Raw genomic sequence first — 19,600 nt, forward strand, 5'->3', positions numbered from 1 at the left:
CTTGGAGAGTTTATGGCTAACACCAGGGTTTTTTGGTCTCCCTACCTGCAGGGGCACTGGGGCAGGTAATAACAGATTACCTTTCATCCCCATAACTGGTTGGAGAAGGTCATCCTTTCTCTCATAGATCCAGCCACATGGCCTGGCTCTACATGGGTTGGTGACTAGCTAATTCTGTAACTTTCAGGTAATTAACCACAAAGTTAGACCTCAATAAACCGTCCAGCTATAGCTGCAGATTACCGTAGGTGTTACCTCCTTGGTGATCACCCTCCATACTGCTCTGAGTTTAGCTATTAGCTAATTTGCCCACAGTTGGTATTAAACCATATAGTGTGGACAACAGTCCAGGAAGCAGTAGCACCTTGACTAGACCTATCTGTGTACCATGCCCCATTAGGAATAGGGGGACGCCCTTCCTTATGGTGAAGCTTCAGAGTCTAGGGGTGCTCTGACCCCATGGACTTATCTTGCATTAGGACTACAGGTCCCAAAACTTCTTATAGCTCTGCTGCTAAGGGACTTGTACTCAGTGTGCTCCACTGCTCTAAGCAGGCACTTCACTTCGCTAAAATGGATGTCTGCACTGTCCCTATCTGGAGAGTCATTGCCCATGAACACACTCATCCCACTTTCAGGTAAGTTGTCCGTAAGATGACTCTAACCCATTCTGCCATGCTCTTGCAAGCCTGAGGGGCAGCATATGCACTTACTGACTGCCTTGCCAGTCACGGGGGTTGTTACTTATGAATGCACCCATCCGCTATTACTGTTTCTCCATTAGTGAACACTGGAGGTTAGCTCTCTTCCACAGCTGAGACCAAAAGCCTGTTGGCACTTCCAAGGTCTCTATGCACTGCTATAGGCCGTAGCCAACATTATTTGTGGTCACATATCCATTCAGTTTAAATGGGCACCCCTGGTCAACTACCCATAGGGCTTGTGCCTACTGAATAGCCTGCTTGGTTATCTCCGCCTCACCATCCAATCCCAGGCAAAGTGGGTGTTGCCACTTCTAAATCTGCAAGAGAATCAGAGGTTCACATAACATCATCAACAAGATCATGACATATGATGGGGCTATGCATTCAGTCCTGCAGCAACACTGAAAATCCATTGTTGCCCTCCCATGAAGGCAAACTGTTCCTGCCTCTCTGGAACAATGTTGATTGAGAGGAATGTATTGGTCAAGTCCATCACACAGTGGCACCATCCCAGTTCCATTGTCAATCAGTCTAGCAAGTCCATGACAGATGGCACAGCTGCCAAGCCATGCAAAACATCTACCCCCAGAATGTCTCCAAGCATAGCAGAGACATACACAGTGCACAAGTGGACAGCTAAGTGGCTGATGCCAAGGCGCAAAGACCAAGGTTTCACTTTAACTGACTGGCCTTCATAACCTTTAATAAATACAACTCTGCCTGGAAACTTATCCGGGTTTAGGGACCAGTGGATTGCCAAGTCCACAATATAGCCTTTAGTTGTCTGGTGCCCCCCAAGCCAGGAAACCTGGCCAGTTTCTTATCAAACAGAAAAGGCTTTACACTTCCGCCTGACTGCAGCAGGCAATCTGTGAACTGGAACGCTCAGGCAGGACCAGGTTGCACAGCAATGTCCTTCTCCCTAATGACTTGCACTAAGTCTATACATGACTGCAGACATGACTTGCTTGGCTCCTGCAACATAGTGGGGGTGCAGGCTCCATATGAAATGTGTTCCACCACGGTGGTGGGGGGAAGGCTTCCTCGGCTCACCCTTGGGGCCCAACAGCTGTTCATGCTCTATTTTCTGGTAGATCACCAGGCAAGCCTGCAACGGACATTCTTCCTCCTCCCTGCGCTGCATCCCACAGGGACTGGGTATGCACTTTTTGCAGCACAGTTACAAACGCCTATCTCACTCTGCCAGGAAAGGCATGCTTTTCCTCAGTGCTGTGCACTTACAGGTGCTTCAATACCTTCTCCATACTTGTGGGAGACCCTTGCACTGCCTCCTGTGTTTCCACTGGGGCCCATCCAAGCAGTAGCACCACTGTCACCAGGTACCACAGCCCATGCTGTGGCCACATAGCCGACCTGGGACTTCATCCTGCTGATTACGCCAATTGTCAGGTTCACAACTACACCAAATGTCATGCCCAGGGTCCAGCCCCTGCTGAGGTCCAAGGGTAGTAAGTAGATAGGCAGATCACTGAAAGAACACTCGGGGGGGCCATAAGCAGATGAAATGTAGTTTTATTCAGCAGCTCTCCCATCAACAGCTCGCACACATCGTCTGTCTCCACTGCTTGAGCTGGCTGCTCCCATGCACAGCTGCACGGCCTGCTCTCCTTTGCCTTCAGGGTCAGCAGCTCAACTCTCTCTCTCTGGACACAAGCCTGCTTATACAGTGTCAGCAGAGCAATTATACCTTTTACAGACAATAGTGGCTTAGAGCCAAATGATAAGCCTTCCCATGTTATGGCCACATGGCTATGATTAACAGGAGGCGTCATATGCCTGTGCTCTAAACTCGCTGAGTCATTCTGGATGTTTACCTTAGCCTATCCTTGACCAAAGCACAGCGGTGGTTCCTTACACTGTGTCTTCAAGTTTCTTAACCAAAATTGCATGCAACACTCAAAGCTCCTTTATAAACTAATGTTAATACTGTCCTCTCCACTAGAATATCTTCTTTTAAATGAAAGTAGAGTTTCATTTAAAGTATGATTTCCTTCTTTAAATGTTTCCTAATTCTCTAGTTGAAATCCTTCCCTTCATATTGCCACAGGCTTTTATCAATTCCTCTCCATGAAATGTAACAGTTTCTACCTTGATATTTTGAGTTCTATCAAGATACTTTTCAGTAAAGTGAAAATAAGTCAAACTTAAAGAAACAGAGGGTGAAATTTGGGACCTGATTAAAGGCTCTTTGGAACAGTCCCCTGGCAGTGGTTCACAGTCTTTTGTGCATACTGAAATCCCCTGGGCAACTTCAAAAACTATCAATGCCTGAGTCCCAGCCCAGAGGTCATGAATTCAGCCTGTGCATTGAAACTTGGAAAAGCTTAAGTGATTCTGATGTGCAGTCAAGGCTTTGAAGTACTGCTCTGTGGGGACTATAAAAGGGAGTAAGCGGCCAGACGCAGTGGCTCACGCCTGTAATCCTAGCACTTTGGGAGGCTGAAGCGGGCAGACTGCCTGAGCTCAGGAGTTCAAGACCAGCCTGGGCAACATGGCCAAACTCCATCGCTACTAAAAATACAAAAAGAATGTAGGCATGGTGGTGTGTGCCTGTAATCAACTACTTGGGAGGCTGAGGCAGGAAAATCACTTGTACCCAAGAGGTGGAATTTACAGTGAGCCAAGATCGCACCACTGCCCTCCCCCCACCCCCGGGTGACAGAGCAAGGGCTGTGTCTTCACCAAAAAAAAAAAAAAAAAAGAAGCGATTACTAAAGGCATTTTTTAAACAGAAGCAAAGATCTGGTTGACATCAGATAATAATAAATATTACAACTTGAGTTATAGTGGGCTGTTTAGAAGTATCAAAAGCAGATGTAGGAGTGATTCAGGGTAGGCAAATGATATTGTAGGAAAGTGTAGGAGGCAAAGAATTTGGTGGCACTTGGCAAAACTAAAATGACTTACAATTGGTTCTAGCCTGAAGTTGAAAAGAAGAGATAGACTGGGAAGAAAGGGAGAACAGTAAAGGGAAAATGCTTGGAATGAGAACCAAGAATAAGTCTGAAGAAGTGGTGGAGATGAGCGGTCATGCAAATGCAGAGGGAATTCTGAAAAAGATGCTGTAAGTTGTGAAGTTTTCAAAGATGACAGAACAGGATGTATGGCAACAACAGTGTGTTGCTAAACTGGACATTTGTAGAGGAGTTTTGAAATCAGAGTCACCCTGCTCATCAACAGTGTTGAAAAATATGCAAGGCAGCATGTAAAAATCATCCAGGGACACAGCAACTTGGAGATCTGATAAAGATGCCACCATAATTAAGAAGAGAGGGGTTAGAAGCAGTGGTGTGGCTATGAAAAGGGGAGGTAACAAATTGTGGTAGAATAACACTCATTGGTAGGAAAGAGATCACCCTTTTTTCTAAAGTACACTTCCTTCCCCCCACTTGTAAAACCAAGTGTGTATTTAAAGATATTTCTGTGCTGGTAAAAGTATTAATTTATAATCTTTATTTTTCATCACTATGAACTAAACATTAAAAAATATAGCAGGTAAAAAGCCAAAAAAAATTTATATTTAAAATACAAAAACAGGTGCTCATAGTAAATGATGGAGTAGGAGGATGGAACTGGCATGCGAAGGGCTCCTTCACAGTACCAGCATGTGAAGACTTCCTCTGCTTGTTTCAGTGCCTTCCCAAATGCTGATCTTTCCCCCACTTGATACCTGCATGCTGCTTGAAAACCCGGTAAGTGTGTTGAAGGAGTTTAAATCTCATTAGAAAAGCCAAATCCCTGGCTTACTAAATCTTTGAAGGGCTCACACTAGTGCAAAAAAAAAGAGCTGACTAACATTCTCTACAGGAAAATTGCACAATAATAATTCTATAGCAAGAGATAGGGATATTATCAATGTAGTATGTCCTATAACAAGAGGTACTGTATAGATGGAGTAAGTCATTTTACCTATAGCACCACCCAAAAAGAGTTGAAGTGCTTTAGAATATTTTTCACTGTAGTAAAATATTAAACCTAATTTATCTGAGGAGTGATGCAAAAAGCAAGCTTAATTCATACAAGGAACATCAACTCCCTACTGTAATTCACCTTATTAGTCCCATGTCATTATGACAAGATATGTTTGCATCACTAGGTACAACAGAAAATGGTGTGTAGCCCACAGAACAGGTGAAAATCTGTTATAAGGAATAACATTTGATGTAGCAGTGCTATTTCTAAGTTCTATTTAGTAAACCCAGAGTAAAAGAGGTTTATTGATCTGTTTACAACATTCTAAACACTAAGATTAAAACTGTTTTGTTCTGACATAAAAGAAACAGCTATGTAAAGCACTTAGTCCACTACCTGGCACACGGTAGCCACTCAGCAGACAGTTCCATTTTCACTGGCTTGACCCCTCCCCTCCCACTCCAAATATAGATTCTAACCACCCTTTAAAAAACAACCATAGAAAAGTGTCAGATCAAAAAAGCACACAGTGTTAAATGTTAAATGTCCACATTGACAAAGGTTATATTATAGAAGTATGCACATGCCAAGTTCTTACACATGGGGGTAACTCAGATCTAAGACTGACAATGATGAACAAAGTAAAAGGAGGAGAAAAAAGAAAAGGAAAAACCAGTGAGGATGTGGAGGGAGAATGAAGAACACAATGGCACTATCAGTGTGTATAGCAAACAGATTCCTGAAGTGCCAGGTGTCATGATACTATCCCACATAACAGTACACAGAGCTGGAGTGACCCTGGAACTCCAGGTTCAGGGACTGCCAACACTACAGATGCATTCATTGTCATAGCTTCAGTGATTTTCCTGGGCAAATGATAGGAATCACTTTAGCCACCGCACCCCCATCAGCTGCTATCCTCTAGTGGCAGAAACATTAATGACCAAAGAATGACAATTTATCCTGATTAGGTGCTGATACTTTTAGGAGCAGTGTCTTCTCTCTTCAGTGTGGACCCTCGTCCATCAGGAAATGACATTACTCTCCCAGGGGAAGCTCAAAATAACACTTAAAATAGTGTTCCTGCTAAATCCTCCTGTTGCCCTGGTGCTTTGCAGCTCCTTTAAAGAACAGCTCTTATGATTAACACAGTCAAACGTCTCTAAAATTGCACATAAAAAAGCCTTTATGTACCAAACAAGGCATGCCTCACACCTGGTCATTTGCCCAGCTTTTGCCCTGATTCTTCCTGACCTTAGATTAGTGCCTCTCCTCCTTTAGTCTTCCATGGGGTGGCAGTTATAGCCAACTACTGCCCTTCTACCCGTGTCTCTGAATTCCACTATGGTTAATATTAAGCAACTTACAAAATTCCTCTTCACTAGGTCTCCCTCCAAGTTTGCCCAATAGTTCAAATCCCAGTGTTAGTCTTAGAGAGTTCAAAGCTGCTCATTAAAATTATGCATGCTAAACTGTAATAATAAATTTTGGGCTAAAATTATAATATTTTTTCAAAGTAATTTAGAGTGAAAATTTTCAGAATTTTCTGTTTTGCATAATTGGGAAAAACAGCCGAGTTTTTCAGATTAACACATAATGGTCGTATTACAACAAAGATTTATCATTATTTCTTCCCTTATTAACTCATTCATTCAAAAATAGTTGAGTACCAGGTATTCTGCTGGACCCTGTGAATATAGTGAACAAAAGAAAAATAATCACAAGACATTATAGCTATAATTTCTATACTGTACTACTTATCTCCAGAATTATCTGGCATAAAAATTTTATTTAATTAAAAAAAAACAAATTGGGGAGTGGGAGAAACACATGGGAAGTAAATATGCCATGACTAAGTATCAAATGAATTCTTTATATCTAAGTTTTATGAACATGTAACAATTATTATACCTAACACTGAAACATTTGCTGTTCACTTAAAGAATACCAGTATTTTAAAATTTCACTATACAGATACATATCACAAAAAAATGTACTAATTGCTTGAACAGAACTGTTTATCAACAGTAATAAAATTTTATAAAATGTTCATGCCAAGACTGAAAAAAAATAGCACAATGACTTTACAACTAAGACATACTATAAATATATTATCAAAAGATAATTTATACTCTTCCTAGCACATAAAAGATAATTTATGGTTTCCAAACTTAATTGTTTCTGTATTAGAACAAACATACAAGTATATCCATAATTTTTTTACCAAAATAGAGCCCAATATACATACAGAAAATAATTAGGAAAATAAGTTTATCCTTAGTTTTACCATGGATGTGTAGATATAAACATGTGCATTCACAGGAATAACATACACTGACAAAAAATTATACTTAGCAAAGGTCCAAAATTAAACTACAAAAATCCTGCTAGGAATTTTTTTCTGTCTTTGAGGCTTAACAAAGGATGCAGAAAATTACTGAAGTAACAAAAAAAGGACACAAAAAACACATTTCAAACAGACAAACTGTTTGTCAGTATTAGGACCTGATTTGACATACAGGTTTAATCCACTTCCTCAAAAGTCATGCCATCAAGGTGAAGGATGAACATCTTCCACTACTAAATGAGGCTGGCTGTCATTATTCTGAGAAGCAGGATTTACCTCCACATGGATTACTTTATCTGAGGTTCCTGCAGGAGAAACTTCGTTATTTGTTTCCTCTTCACTAGGTGATAAGGTTTCAGGCAGCTCATTTGACATTAGAAATTGCAAAGGTTCTGTTCTATTTTCAACATCCACTTGAATCCCCAAAGCTTTAAGAATATCGCATTTGCAAACAGGGCATGTCCCGTGGGGTAAAATCCAGGGGTCAATGCAATTCTTGTGGAAAAAATGTTTACAAGTCAGAATACGAACTATGTCATTAGGCTTATAGAATTCAAAGCAAACGATGCATCGATCCCCATTTGGATTTATTTCCTCATCCCCCTCTTTTAACACTCGAAGCTGGAGTTGTCCAAACGCATTCTTAAGATCTGCTGCTAATCGCTGCCATCTCCGGTTCTGAATCCTTGCTACCCAAAGTCTATAAATGCGGTAAAAGATGAAATATGCTAAGGTAGCAGTTGCGACAATCACAAAAGAGACCAAATAGTGATTCACCCAGATGGTGTGCTTTCTTCCCACCTCAACCATGGCCGTAACGAGAACTCCCTTCTTAATCAAATGGAAAATTTCTGTGCCTTTTAAGTTACCAATCATAACCACAACAACACCTTCAAATGCCTGATGAAACATGGGGAACACCTGGTTGCCAGTTCCTGGAAAGTTATAGATGATCACTCCACTGGCTCCCTTCTCAGTTGCCACTTTAATTTTCTGTGTGAAGGTACAACCTCCACGTTCAATAAGGGCAAGCCAGGTCTCTGAGTACTTTGATCGGCTGAAAATGGTATCGGGATTACAAGCATTTTGGGTATTTCCCTCCGGTGGTACTATAATTCCTGCCACTCTCTTCAAAGTGGAGCTTCTTCCAAAGATTCCAGTCTCTCCCAACTTTGACAACACACGATTCCCAACATGAAATGATATGTTCATGTAAGCCGTCCAAACACTTGCTCTGCAACAGTTCTGACCAACAAGCCAAAGAACGCTGAACTTTATAAGCCAGGAAGACACAGTGTTGTTTCTCCAAGTGCCAATCTTGAGTAGATGCATCTCTCTCTTCTCCTAGTGACTTAACAATCAACCCAACAAACAGTTCCACATCTGTTGACAATTAATTTAAAATAACAAAGAGAAAAAAATCTTCAGGATCCAAACAAGATCCACTGTCTTCCCGCATGTTTTTCTAAGAAATTCTTAAATATAGCTTATGAGTTTCAGATGTCTTATTAGAGAGAGGAGAAAAACTTTAGATTGAAAAATAAATCCCCTACTCTACATACTGCTTACTGTTGTGTGATGTGATTATGACATGCAAGATCAGGCAGCCAATTAGATAAGAGCTTAGAGCAAACTGTGAATTTATTAACTTAAATGTTGTTATGGGTGATTTCTATGTTGTGTAAGATGGATAGAATCACTGAGCCACACATATAATGGTACTGGGTAGCACACGAAACTAAAAATTAAATCTAAAATTCGTAAAAAGGCATGCTCTTCAAAGCCTGAAAGCACATGTAAGAAGGCTACATACTTTTAATAGCAAGTGAAGGAGATATTGCCAACAAAGTGGCAGGCTAAAAAAAAAAAAAAAAGTATAATTAAAAATTAGTGCTGTGATCAGGTGTGAGGCAAAAGTGGCGAACTCAGTGACATTATTTTTATATCAAAAAGCAAAATCACAGTGCTAATTTTTGATTCATCACATAAACCCTTGTATTGCGTTTATTTAATTTAAGCTTGCTGAGAAGTTTGTTGCTTTAATGTTTTGATGTTTTAAAGTAGGGGATCCTGCTTAGTTTACTTCTGCCTCACTTTCTCCATCTTTCATTGACTATACAAATGGAGTATGTTTGATAGGAGTAAAGACAGGACTGACATTTAGGGAAGCTAATTTCTCTGCAGACCTTGACATCCATTATTAATCAAACAATATTTTGAAAGAGGAAGAGAAAAGTGCGTCCAGGGAAAGATTAAATATAGTCATATTAGTTTGACACAATTCATTTTTTAAAAACAGCTATTAAGAAAAACTTCAATGTGCACACTTAACCATTAGCAGCAATAAGTAGATCTTTTATCAAATATTTTTGCAGAGCTCAACAAATATCTCTATTGGAAGATTCTACACTCTGTCTGCTCTGACTACGTTTTTGCTACAATCATGTCAGCGGCACAATATGACCTCAAAGCTAAAGGATAACGTGTGAACTCACAAGCATAATCACAAGCAGCCACGCTGCTACTGAAACACTGTCTTGGGGGTGAATCTCAGTGTTTTTTTTGTTTTGTTTTGTTTCCAACCAGCTAGGAAACCAAGGCCAAAGCTTCTGACATTGAACATAAATGTCTCTGGCCTCCATGTGTAAAGTGCTAAAAGTCTTGATTGGATCTCACCAAGATTAATGGAGCTGCTACTTCTTATGAAATGTGAATCTACAACATGATAATTTGAAACAAGAAAGGGCCCTAGGAACCCAACTAAAACTAGTATGAAAAGAATACTGATGATATGAAACCTACCCACAATGGTTGATTTTCTCTCCCAAAGGCCATTAATCCAGTTTTATTTCCATATGTCCCTGTATTTTTCAAAAGGTAGTACATTGTGTGTATACTCATGAAGTGCCACTGAGTTAGGCATCAAAGGTTTAGCATATCATCCAGAAAGAGAAATTTTCATCGACACAACAATATTTAAATCTTTCTGTCTCTCATTGTTATATAGGTGTTTATTCATCTACTAGAAAAAAAAGGAAGATGCAAAATAAGGCAAACAATATAACATGGAAAGGCAACTGAATAAAATTTTAGCTCTGCTCTATGCTATCAAAATGCCCCAGAGAAACAACATACCATTTGAAGAGGAAAAAGGAAGCATTTACTAAGGACACTTCTAGGAAAGAAATCTGCTACCATAGCTGAGTCACTATGGACTTAACGAGGACTTAAAGAGCTCTGGCAAACAAAGGTGAATGTTTGCAATGAGGCCTATAATAATTTAGAACATGTTTCCTTACATAACCAAAGTATTATCATCTAAAATAATTATTTAGAACACATTACCAATCCAATGAGTAGCTTTGGAAACTAGATTTCCTGGGTATTAATAAAATTAATTAATCATGGAGAATCAGAGATATAAATTATTAGATACAAAAATTAGTCAAAATGTGAAACAAAGTACAAGAATTAGTATTAAAAAAGGAAACTTAAAATAGCATGGCTAATTCTCTATAGCAATGTCACAATCCTGGTAACCTGAAGAAAAACACTTTGTTTTCAACATATACTAATGTTCTTATTTGGATAAGGGCCAAAAGGTATAACAGTTAAAACTGATTAGAAAGACAAGATGTACAAATAGCTGGGCATGATATGGAGTTTTATTTTTGAAACACGAATTTCACACTTGTTGGTACTTGGGTAGAGAAGCTGAAATTTTCTCTCTTTATAAAGTACAATAAGAGAATTTAATCTTAATATTTGGAAAGATCTGGTTACATCTTCAGAAAATTCTCAGGATTTCTTAAATTTTCAGCATGTCACACTTGCACATGGGACATGTCCTATGGGCTAAAAGCCAGGGGTCAATGCATGCCTTATGGAAAAAATGTTTGCAAGTTAAAATGCGTACTACATCTTGGGGTTTGTATGTGTCAAAGCAAACAACACAACCGTCTTCATTTGGGTCTAATTCCTCATCCCCTTCTTTGAGAACTCGCAGTTGAAGCTGGCCAATAGCTTTCTTCACATCTGCCTTTATCTGACTTCGTGTCCTGGTGGAAGAATTGGGCACTCTAGGTTTCCAGACACAATATAAGAAAAGGTAGGCAACTATGGCAGCCAGGAAGGTAAACAGAGACATGACGTAATGGCTCAGCCATGGCATGTGCATTCTCCCCACTTCAATGATGATTGTCACATAGACTCCTTTCCGAATCAAGTGCAAAAGTTCCATGCCTTTCAGGTTGCCTATCATCACCGCGACTATATTTTCCGTCCCCTGGTGAGACATGGGAAATACTTTATTGCCCGTACCTGGATAGTTGTAGATGATCACCCCATTTGCTCCTTTCTCTGCTGCAACGTTGATTTTATGTGTAAAAGTACAGCCTCCTCGTTCAATGAGGGCCAGCCAAGAGTCCGCCTGTTCGGGCCTGCTGAAATTGGTCAAAGGATTACAAGCATTCTGATTCCATCCTTCAGGGAGTGCCACCGCACCAGACACCCTTTCCAGAGGAGAATGATTCCCGAACACTCCACTCTCTCCTAATTCTGATATGATCTTATTTCCCACCTGAAATGTTATATTCAGGTGAGCTGTCCAAATGGCTTTTCCATTTGAGTCAGGAAGGCTAAGTAGTAGAAAGATACTAAGCCTCAAAAGTCCAGATGAAACAGAGCTATGAGTCGAAGGAGTAATCCTAAGGAAGCTCATGCCTCCATTTGTCTATTAACAGACAAACACGAGAAAACAAAACAACATCAATTGTAAAGGAACATAAAGAAGACAGTTTGTTGGCAGTAGATTACTAAAGCACATAAATGGAAAAGGTCTCCCTGGATAAAAGGTATCTTGCTCCTTCCAGCATTTTTATACTTGGTAGATTATCTTTCTCATAGTGACACAAAATAACAGGACTTGTGATTGGTACCATGTGATTTCAAAAAAATTATGACATCCTAATGGGGAAATTGTGACATCAGAGGTAGTTAAACCAATCCAAGTGTTTATATTAGTGCATTGCATACTGAAATCTTATTGGCCAGAAAGCTAAGCAATGAGTCAAAATATATAACAATTTGAATAAGCTGTAAAGCAATAAATAAATTGGTAGGAATTTTTTAAAGCCTTGGAGTCAAGATACATAAGAATTTGAATAAGCTGTAAAGCAATAAAGAAATTGGTAGGAATTTTTTAAAGCCTTGGGTTTCTTCCTTCATTCTGAATAGACAAAGGAAATCTACCCAGTCATGTAAAAAATTTTTTTCTAGCTGTAAGGCAATGGCAAAGATAAAAATAATTCATGTATTAGTGCATGTACCTGGGCCAGCTGCCAGTTTTTATGTATGGTTCAACACTACCCAATATACCATTCTGTGGGTAGCAGGAGCAAACCATTCCCACCTACTTTCAGCAAAAATGTCTATCCCACACCTAAAAATTCAACACAAAGAAAACAGAGTGTAAACTCAGATTGTTAGCCTGATACAGTCTCATCTTCTGCTGAGAACCTACTGTGTTCTAGGCAAATACTGAAAGTGGAGCATATGTTGGAGAAGAAAATAGAAATAGCCCTACTCTTGTAGAGACTAACGATTTTAGATGATGTCCTAAGGACAAGAGAAACACACTGTAGGGTTCTAATCCAGGGAGGTGACAAATGTGTTTCAAAGTGTTCACTTTGGCTGCTTTATGGGGAAAGTGTACTGGACAGAGAGAATAACATGAGATGAGCTGAGGTAAAAGAAGACAGTAGCCTGGACTTGAAGTAGCAGTATAGATGTAGAGACACAGACAAAGGCTGAATAACAGATTTAGTAACTGGAAGGATAGTACTAGAAAGAGGAAAGCATGGCCACAATGATAACAAATCACTACATTATTTTTGCAAACTACAGAATCTTTACTGCTTTAAAGATGACTTATTGTTTATTTTAAATCTTTATCTAAAGTCTGTTTCAGGGAGTCAATAAATTGACAACACCCACTCAAATATTATCTACCATGTATAGGACATCTTCTTTTTTTTTTTTTTTCTCCCATTTATTTTATTGCATTTTAGGTTTTGGGGTACATGTGAAGAACATGCAAGATTGTTGCATAGGTACACGTGTGGCAGTGTGATTTGCTGCCTTCCTCCCCATCACCTCCATCTGGCATTTCTCCCCTTGCTATCTCTCCCCAGCTCCACACCCCCTACCGTCCCTCCCTTATTTCTCCGCAACCTACCCCTGTGTGTAGTGCTCCCCTCCCTGTGTCCATGAGGACATCTTCTATGTGCACAGCAGGCCACAAAGTCCTAGGGATAGAAAAAAGACCCTATTTCCCAGTGTGTAAAATGGACATGAACATTTAATCATTGACATGATAGAGTTTTCTCATTTTGACAAAAGCATTTATTATATTCCCTGGCCCATTATATTTTAGTTAATATTTGCTTTTTTTTGAAAAAAAAAAAAACTAGCAAACAGTCTATTAGTCCCATTCATACAATTCTATTAAAGCATGACTCAGTTCGCATCTGAACTGTCCTTACATGTAGACTTTTTCTTTATGTTCAAATGGGGTGAATTCCTGGCTGATTCTATCAAGAGTGACAAATTGAAGCCTCATTAAGAAGACGGTTTAACATCATCACATTAGAGGCAATTTGTTAGATCTGTGATTATTTAACCTTTGGAAGCGGAATTACAAAATAATGTAATTCTGACTTTTTTATTTTACAGATTTTTTTGTGGATGAAGAGTTTAACTTGTAACTACATTTTGTTTTAAAACATATCTCACATCAAAAGGTTCTCTGTATGGCTGAAAAGACTAATTTGAAGAACTTAGCTAATTAATTCTGTTTTTCTCATTATAAAATAAAGTGGTTAAAGCAATGATAGAACGGTCCTCTCTTTTGCCCCAGTCTTAGAACAAAATAGACCTATAAGAAACAATCATCTATCTCTAACAAAGTGGTTTCCAAGTTAGGAGCAATTTCTGAAGACATTTTTTATTGTCACAATTAGAGAGTGCTACTAGCATCTAGCAAGAATACACCAGGGTTGCTGCTAAAACACCTTAAAATGCACACAGTATTCCCACATGATAAGAAATTATGAGGCCCAAAATATCAATATTAAGGTTAAGAAACCCTGATCTAATGAAATAGCCTAAGGAGAGAAGAATCCCAAAACTCTTCCATCCCTGATGGATGGGTCAGGTATAAATTCTCGACACAGAATAAGCTTTTATAATTGGCAATATCACCATCAAGGATAATGTCCTCAATGCAACTCAATTTCCCCAGTTTTCCCTGGAATAGAAATAGCAGAGATCTGTACAAGTTACCCATTAGTCCATTAAGTATGATGTCAAATTGCATCTATTTTATCAGAATGAGGTCTAAGAGTCTTCTTGGAGCAGCATGTGAATGGGGGGGGGGGCGGGAAGAGAAAGAGAGACTGGATCACTGAGGTAAGTGTAAAAAAATCATTTTTTTCACTATAAATTACAACTATATACATTTTCTTGCAAGAAAATATGTGTGTGTATGTTTATATATATATGTATGTATTTTTATATATAAAAATGTTTTATATAAATAAAAAAATATATTTTTATATATGTATTACATATTTTATATATGTTATATAATACACACACACACAAACACACACACACACATTTTTTTTTCCAAGAAGTTGCCAGACTACTCTCAACGTCACTTTGGCTAGAATTACTTCTCAAACCCATGCCTAATGGAATCCTTGGAAACTGCAGTGGAGTCAACATGATGGTCTTAGGTTAATCATGATTTATCCTGTTGCAGAGAGCTCTTTCCCTGGCTGAGCACATGGCCAGAGGAAGGGTGACGATTTGAATGCTCTGTTACCAAGGGGAAAGACATGAACCAGAAGGTAAGTAGGTAGGCACAATGGCAGTTACAGGCTCTGCATTCCCAAAGTACCCCCAAAGGAATAATACTTAACCATTAACCACAACAAACATGTAATATGCACTATACACAAGGCACTGACATGAGCCAGAGTCTATGTTAATGGGGACACAACATGGCTCTGACCTTAAGGAGGGCACTATCCAGGCAGAATTAAAGGGTTATATGCAAGTTATATATATATATGTGTGTGTGTGTGTAGGTATCCTATAACTTCCAGGTTCCAATTAAAATTTCAGGGAGGTTATAACTATCATTAAAGGAAAAAATATCAACTAACTGATCTCTATCCCTCTGCTATTCTTTGCTTTCTATGGGTAAGAATGCTCACACTCCCCAAAATCTCTACCCTGATAAAGCAAAGTAGATAAATACAATCACAGTGCACTGCTCAGACAGCATCTCTAACATGTAAGAAAAACCAATAAACTACCTCACGAGTGTCAGTATACAGGGCTGTGATATCATGAAAGATCTCCAGGAATTCACAAAACACTTATTTTGCATTCAGGTTCAAAAATTACAACTATATATGTTTTTTGCAAGAAATTAAATGAATCATAATGAGATCTGAGGAAAACAGAATACTGACTCTAAAGTACTTCACTGAGAGCAACAAAAAAGCAAACAGTACTAATACTAATTTTTCTGAAAGCAGAATCTTTACTTTCACAATTTTTAATGTTTTCTAATATATATGTGTGTATATATGTGTGTGTATGTGTACATATATATGTATATGTAAAATTTGCAAGCATTCCTTTAATTACAGCTAATATATCAGTGGTTAAAAAAAACTTCATACTTTCATGTAACATAGCTAGTTAATATAAAAGGCATTTCTGGGTAGTAGCAACTATAATTCTAATTAATTCTAATTTATATATTTTTAAATAAATTTCATTGTGTATATTTAATGTGTACAACATGATGCTATAAGATACATATATAGTACAATGTTTGCTATAGTGGAACAAATAAACATATCTGACATTTCATACAGTTATCCATCTATCTTCCTGTTGTAAATGCAGCTGTAATCTATCCATTTAGGAAAAATCCTAATATAATTCCCTCTACAAAATTACCTATTCTATTAATCTTCTTGAGGGACAGGATTAAATCTTATTCTTGTCTTTTTAATACCCAGCTTCTAGCACAGCATCTAGCACATCATAGGTTCTAAATAAAAGTTGAATTAAAATGATAGTGTCATTATCCTCAGTATTTTATCCGGTAATATTCCTTGTGCAAAATTGTATCTACTTAGTTTTACTTCAGAAGGGTGATCATTTCAGTAAAAGTATAGTTAGAATATGCATAATGAGTTCAACTTATAATTATTCCATATACACACATACAATATGTGTGTGTATGTATGTATGTTTATATGTACTTCTTGCTCTTATCATAAAACTTGATTCCTTAGCCATACCTTAATACAAAGATAAATAAGCATTTGGAATATGACCAAATTCATTTAAATTGTAACGGGCATAAATAAACATAAATTACACTCTCTTCTTCATTCTGAATTCAAGTCATAGTCCACATAACTTTAACAATAAATTGAAAACAGTATTTTCCTCATTCAGTCTACCAAGTTAGAAGACAGAATGGTAATAAACAGAGTAGAAACTCATTATTACTGCTCTGGGAAGTAACGGGGGAAAAATTCACATTGTAGTCTTTGCACTAGAAGGTAGAAGGAAGAGCTGAATATTCTTAAATAAACACAAGATTAAAGACAATATTTGGCATTAGTATAATTATTTTTGAGCCTGGAATAAAATATATCTTAATATTAACTAAACCATTTAGACTGGATTTTTGTTTGAAGTGCTGGTGAATAGGCAATATACTCAAAAGAGGAAAAAATACACCCAAACAGAATCCTTTAAATTACCACCAGCAATTGTCCTGTTCATGTAACAGTTTATTCTGCCCCTCTCATGATTAAGATCCAGTGACGAGGACCAAATGGGTTTGGAGGCTGCTTCTGGGACTCCATCATTTCAAAGTTGTCCTAAAGCTTAAAACAGACTAAATCTTCCTAAGCCACTATCAGTCATTGAAGATTTGAATAAGCTTTGCTTTGCTAAAACAAGACCTATGACGGTTAACTCTGAGTAAGTCTGTGGTTAACTGTGAGTTCCTAGCAGTCAGAAATAACAGGGAAAATGTGATTGAGGAGATTTTCTCCTTATGTTTTTCCAGTTCACAGATCACAAAACCCTTCCTTATTTCTTATATAATTTAATCCCTCCTGGGAAGGAGCAGAGAAAAATGAGGACAACATGAATATAGAGTCATCACAGTAGCAGAAACAGTGAACAATGTATCAAAGCACCAGGCTATGTGACACATCTGTCTGAAATCCAGTTTTTGCTACATGCTAGCCATTTGAACTGAGCCACATTGAGCCTCAGTTTTCTTGTCTGTAGTATGGAAAAGTAAAGTCTGCCTCTAGGGGCCATGGTGAGTATTAGATGACATATTTCAGATCTGTTTGTAAATCACCAAGCACACTGCCAGCTTAGCTTGGTAGGTGTTCAATAAATGGGCCTTCCTTCCTCTCCCCAATCCTGAAAAACATGTTTCTTCCATTTTCTATCTAATTCTCAACATCTTTACAGACCCATTTCAATTTCATTTGTGATCTCCCTAGCCAAAAACACCTGCTCCTATGACACTTTATTTTTGCACCTATTTGGCAGTCATTTAATTTTGTCTCATATTATATATAATTAGATGCATACAGATGCATATATATATGTCAGTCTATACTGGCACTTGGTTTAGAATATCTTGTGAGCAGTGGTCTTATCTGATTCCTTTTTTAAAAAATCCTGTTTTCTCCCTCTTGTCCCTACACTAGCACAATAAAACCTACTCAAGGTCCCTGACAGAATGTTTGACTTTTCAAGTACTTTCTCTTCAAAACATTAAGACATATCTGCAGCTTTTGCAATCTTTGCTTTATACAACTACCCATTTCTTTTAAAAAAAAGAGAACAGGCAATGATTTGACAAGTCTTCCCTCAGCTAAGAACTACATTGACAACAGTTGTCCAGAAAAAGACTTATTTAATATCACAGGATCAGAGGCCATCTGTCTTACATTTTCTCTCCAAAAGTCAAGAATAAATTTCATCCACATCTCTGTATCTGAAAAATGGACTAAATGTGGAATAATATGCAGCCATAAAGTAATAACCATTTCTAGTATATAAGAAGCAGACTTTACAGGGATAAAAATCCTCCTTTAATTATTTTTATGTAAATGAATAATATAGATCTACATCTATATAAAAAGTCATGAGCCCTAAATAGTCATTATCAGGAGAAAACGATACCAATTATGTATACCTTGGTACCTCAAAGAAAATTCTAACATTACATCAGGAGTAACACTTAAAGAAAAAAATTTCTAATTGCAACTAACTTTCTCTCCAATCCAGAATGCTTTCTATTACCCCAAGTGACGGTCAAATCCTGTAATCCCCACAAAGCTTTTCTGAAAGCAATGTTACTTTTTTCCCATTTTACAAAAGTTGCTACTTTTACTTCTCAAATTATAAGATTTTTGAGGGGAGAACTTCACTATACTCCTTCACATTCCTGCAGGACCTAGTGCACCGATTTGTAAAAAATCAATTTCTTATTTGATTTAATATAACAAAGGTACTTCTCTGGCATGATTAAGGACCTGTCATGTCCTATTGTTTTTCATATTCACTCTAGAAGCACAATCTAAGAACCATCTATTAAAAATGTCTACATTATTTATTTTACTCATTCAAATATTTATCAAGACCCTACTATGTGCATAACACTTTATCATAAGTGCATATAATTCTAGGGTCACAGCAGTGATCACAAAGGAACAATTTCCTGTCCTAAGGACTCTTTTGTGTTCCCAGTATTCAAAGATGAGGTCATGGTTGTATTTTATCCAAGAAACTGACCTTCTGATAAAATAATATGCTAAATAAGGTATGAAGCAAGTACCAGAGAAGCACAGTATCTTAGTCCATTTGGGCTGTTATAATAAAATACCATAAACTGTGTAGCTTATAAGCAATAGGAATTTATTTTTGCACAGTTCTAGAGGCTGAGAAGTCCATGATCAAGGCAGATTTGGTGTCTGATGACGGCCTGCTTTCTGGCTAGCAGAAAGCACTTTTTTGCTGTGTTCTTACATTGTGGAAAGGGTAAAGGGGTCACTCTCAGTCCTCTTTCGTAAGAACACTAATTCTACTCATGAGGGCTCTGTCACCATGAGCTAATCACCTCCTAAAGTTCCCACTTCCTAATACCATCACCTTGGGAGTTAAGATTTCAATATCTCAAGGAGAACACAAACATTTGGATCATGGCACACAGAAAAATAAATCTTGCCCCCTCAGGTAGGACAGTTTAATCAACATATAGTTCTGATACCCTAATGTATCACTTTTCCTAGTATATTTCATGCAATGAAAAATAAAGCAGTCCATACAGCACATCTATTCATAAAGTCTCCTTCATTCAGATCTCATGGAGCTTTTAAATTTTATATTTTTTTTAAAAAGCTTTGTTTTATATAATTTTCATAGTCTAAGGTCTCGATACTTTTAGAAACTGCAGAATTCTGCAAGTTTAATTAATTCTTAAGCCAGACTGCCT

The 19,600-nt window shown here is 37.9% G+C and overlaps 3 protein-coding genes across 3 annotated transcripts in view; all 3 read right to left on the reverse strand.

The window, feature by feature from the left end:
* Positions 1–19,600, reverse strand: part of CADPS2 (calcium dependent secretion activator 2) — a 355,227-nt gene that overhangs the window by 172,296 nt on the left and 163,331 nt on the right. The window lies entirely within an intron of this gene.
* RNF133 (ring finger protein 133) lies at positions 7,113–8,545 on the reverse strand. Its single transcript, XM_017507635.2, has one exon. It carries the CDS (start codon positions 8,314–8,316, stop codon positions 7,189–7,191), a length of 1,128 nt encoding a protein of 375 aa, XP_017363124.1. The 5' UTR covers positions 8,317–8,545; the 3' UTR covers positions 7,113–7,188.
* RNF148 (ring finger protein 148) lies at positions 10,630–11,915 on the reverse strand. Its single transcript, XM_017507636.2, has one exon. It carries the CDS (start codon positions 11,702–11,704, stop codon positions 10,793–10,795), a length of 912 nt encoding a protein of 303 aa, XP_017363125.1. The 5' UTR covers positions 11,705–11,915; the 3' UTR covers positions 10,630–10,792.

The sequence above is a fragment of the Cebus imitator genome, unplaced genomic scaffold, assembly GCF_001604975.1.
Source record: "Cebus imitator isolate Cc_AM_T3 unplaced genomic scaffold, Cebus_imitator-1.0 Scaffold381, whole genome shotgun sequence".
NCBI classification, from domain to species: domain Eukaryota; kingdom Metazoa; phylum Chordata; class Mammalia; order Primates; family Cebidae; genus Cebus; species Cebus imitator.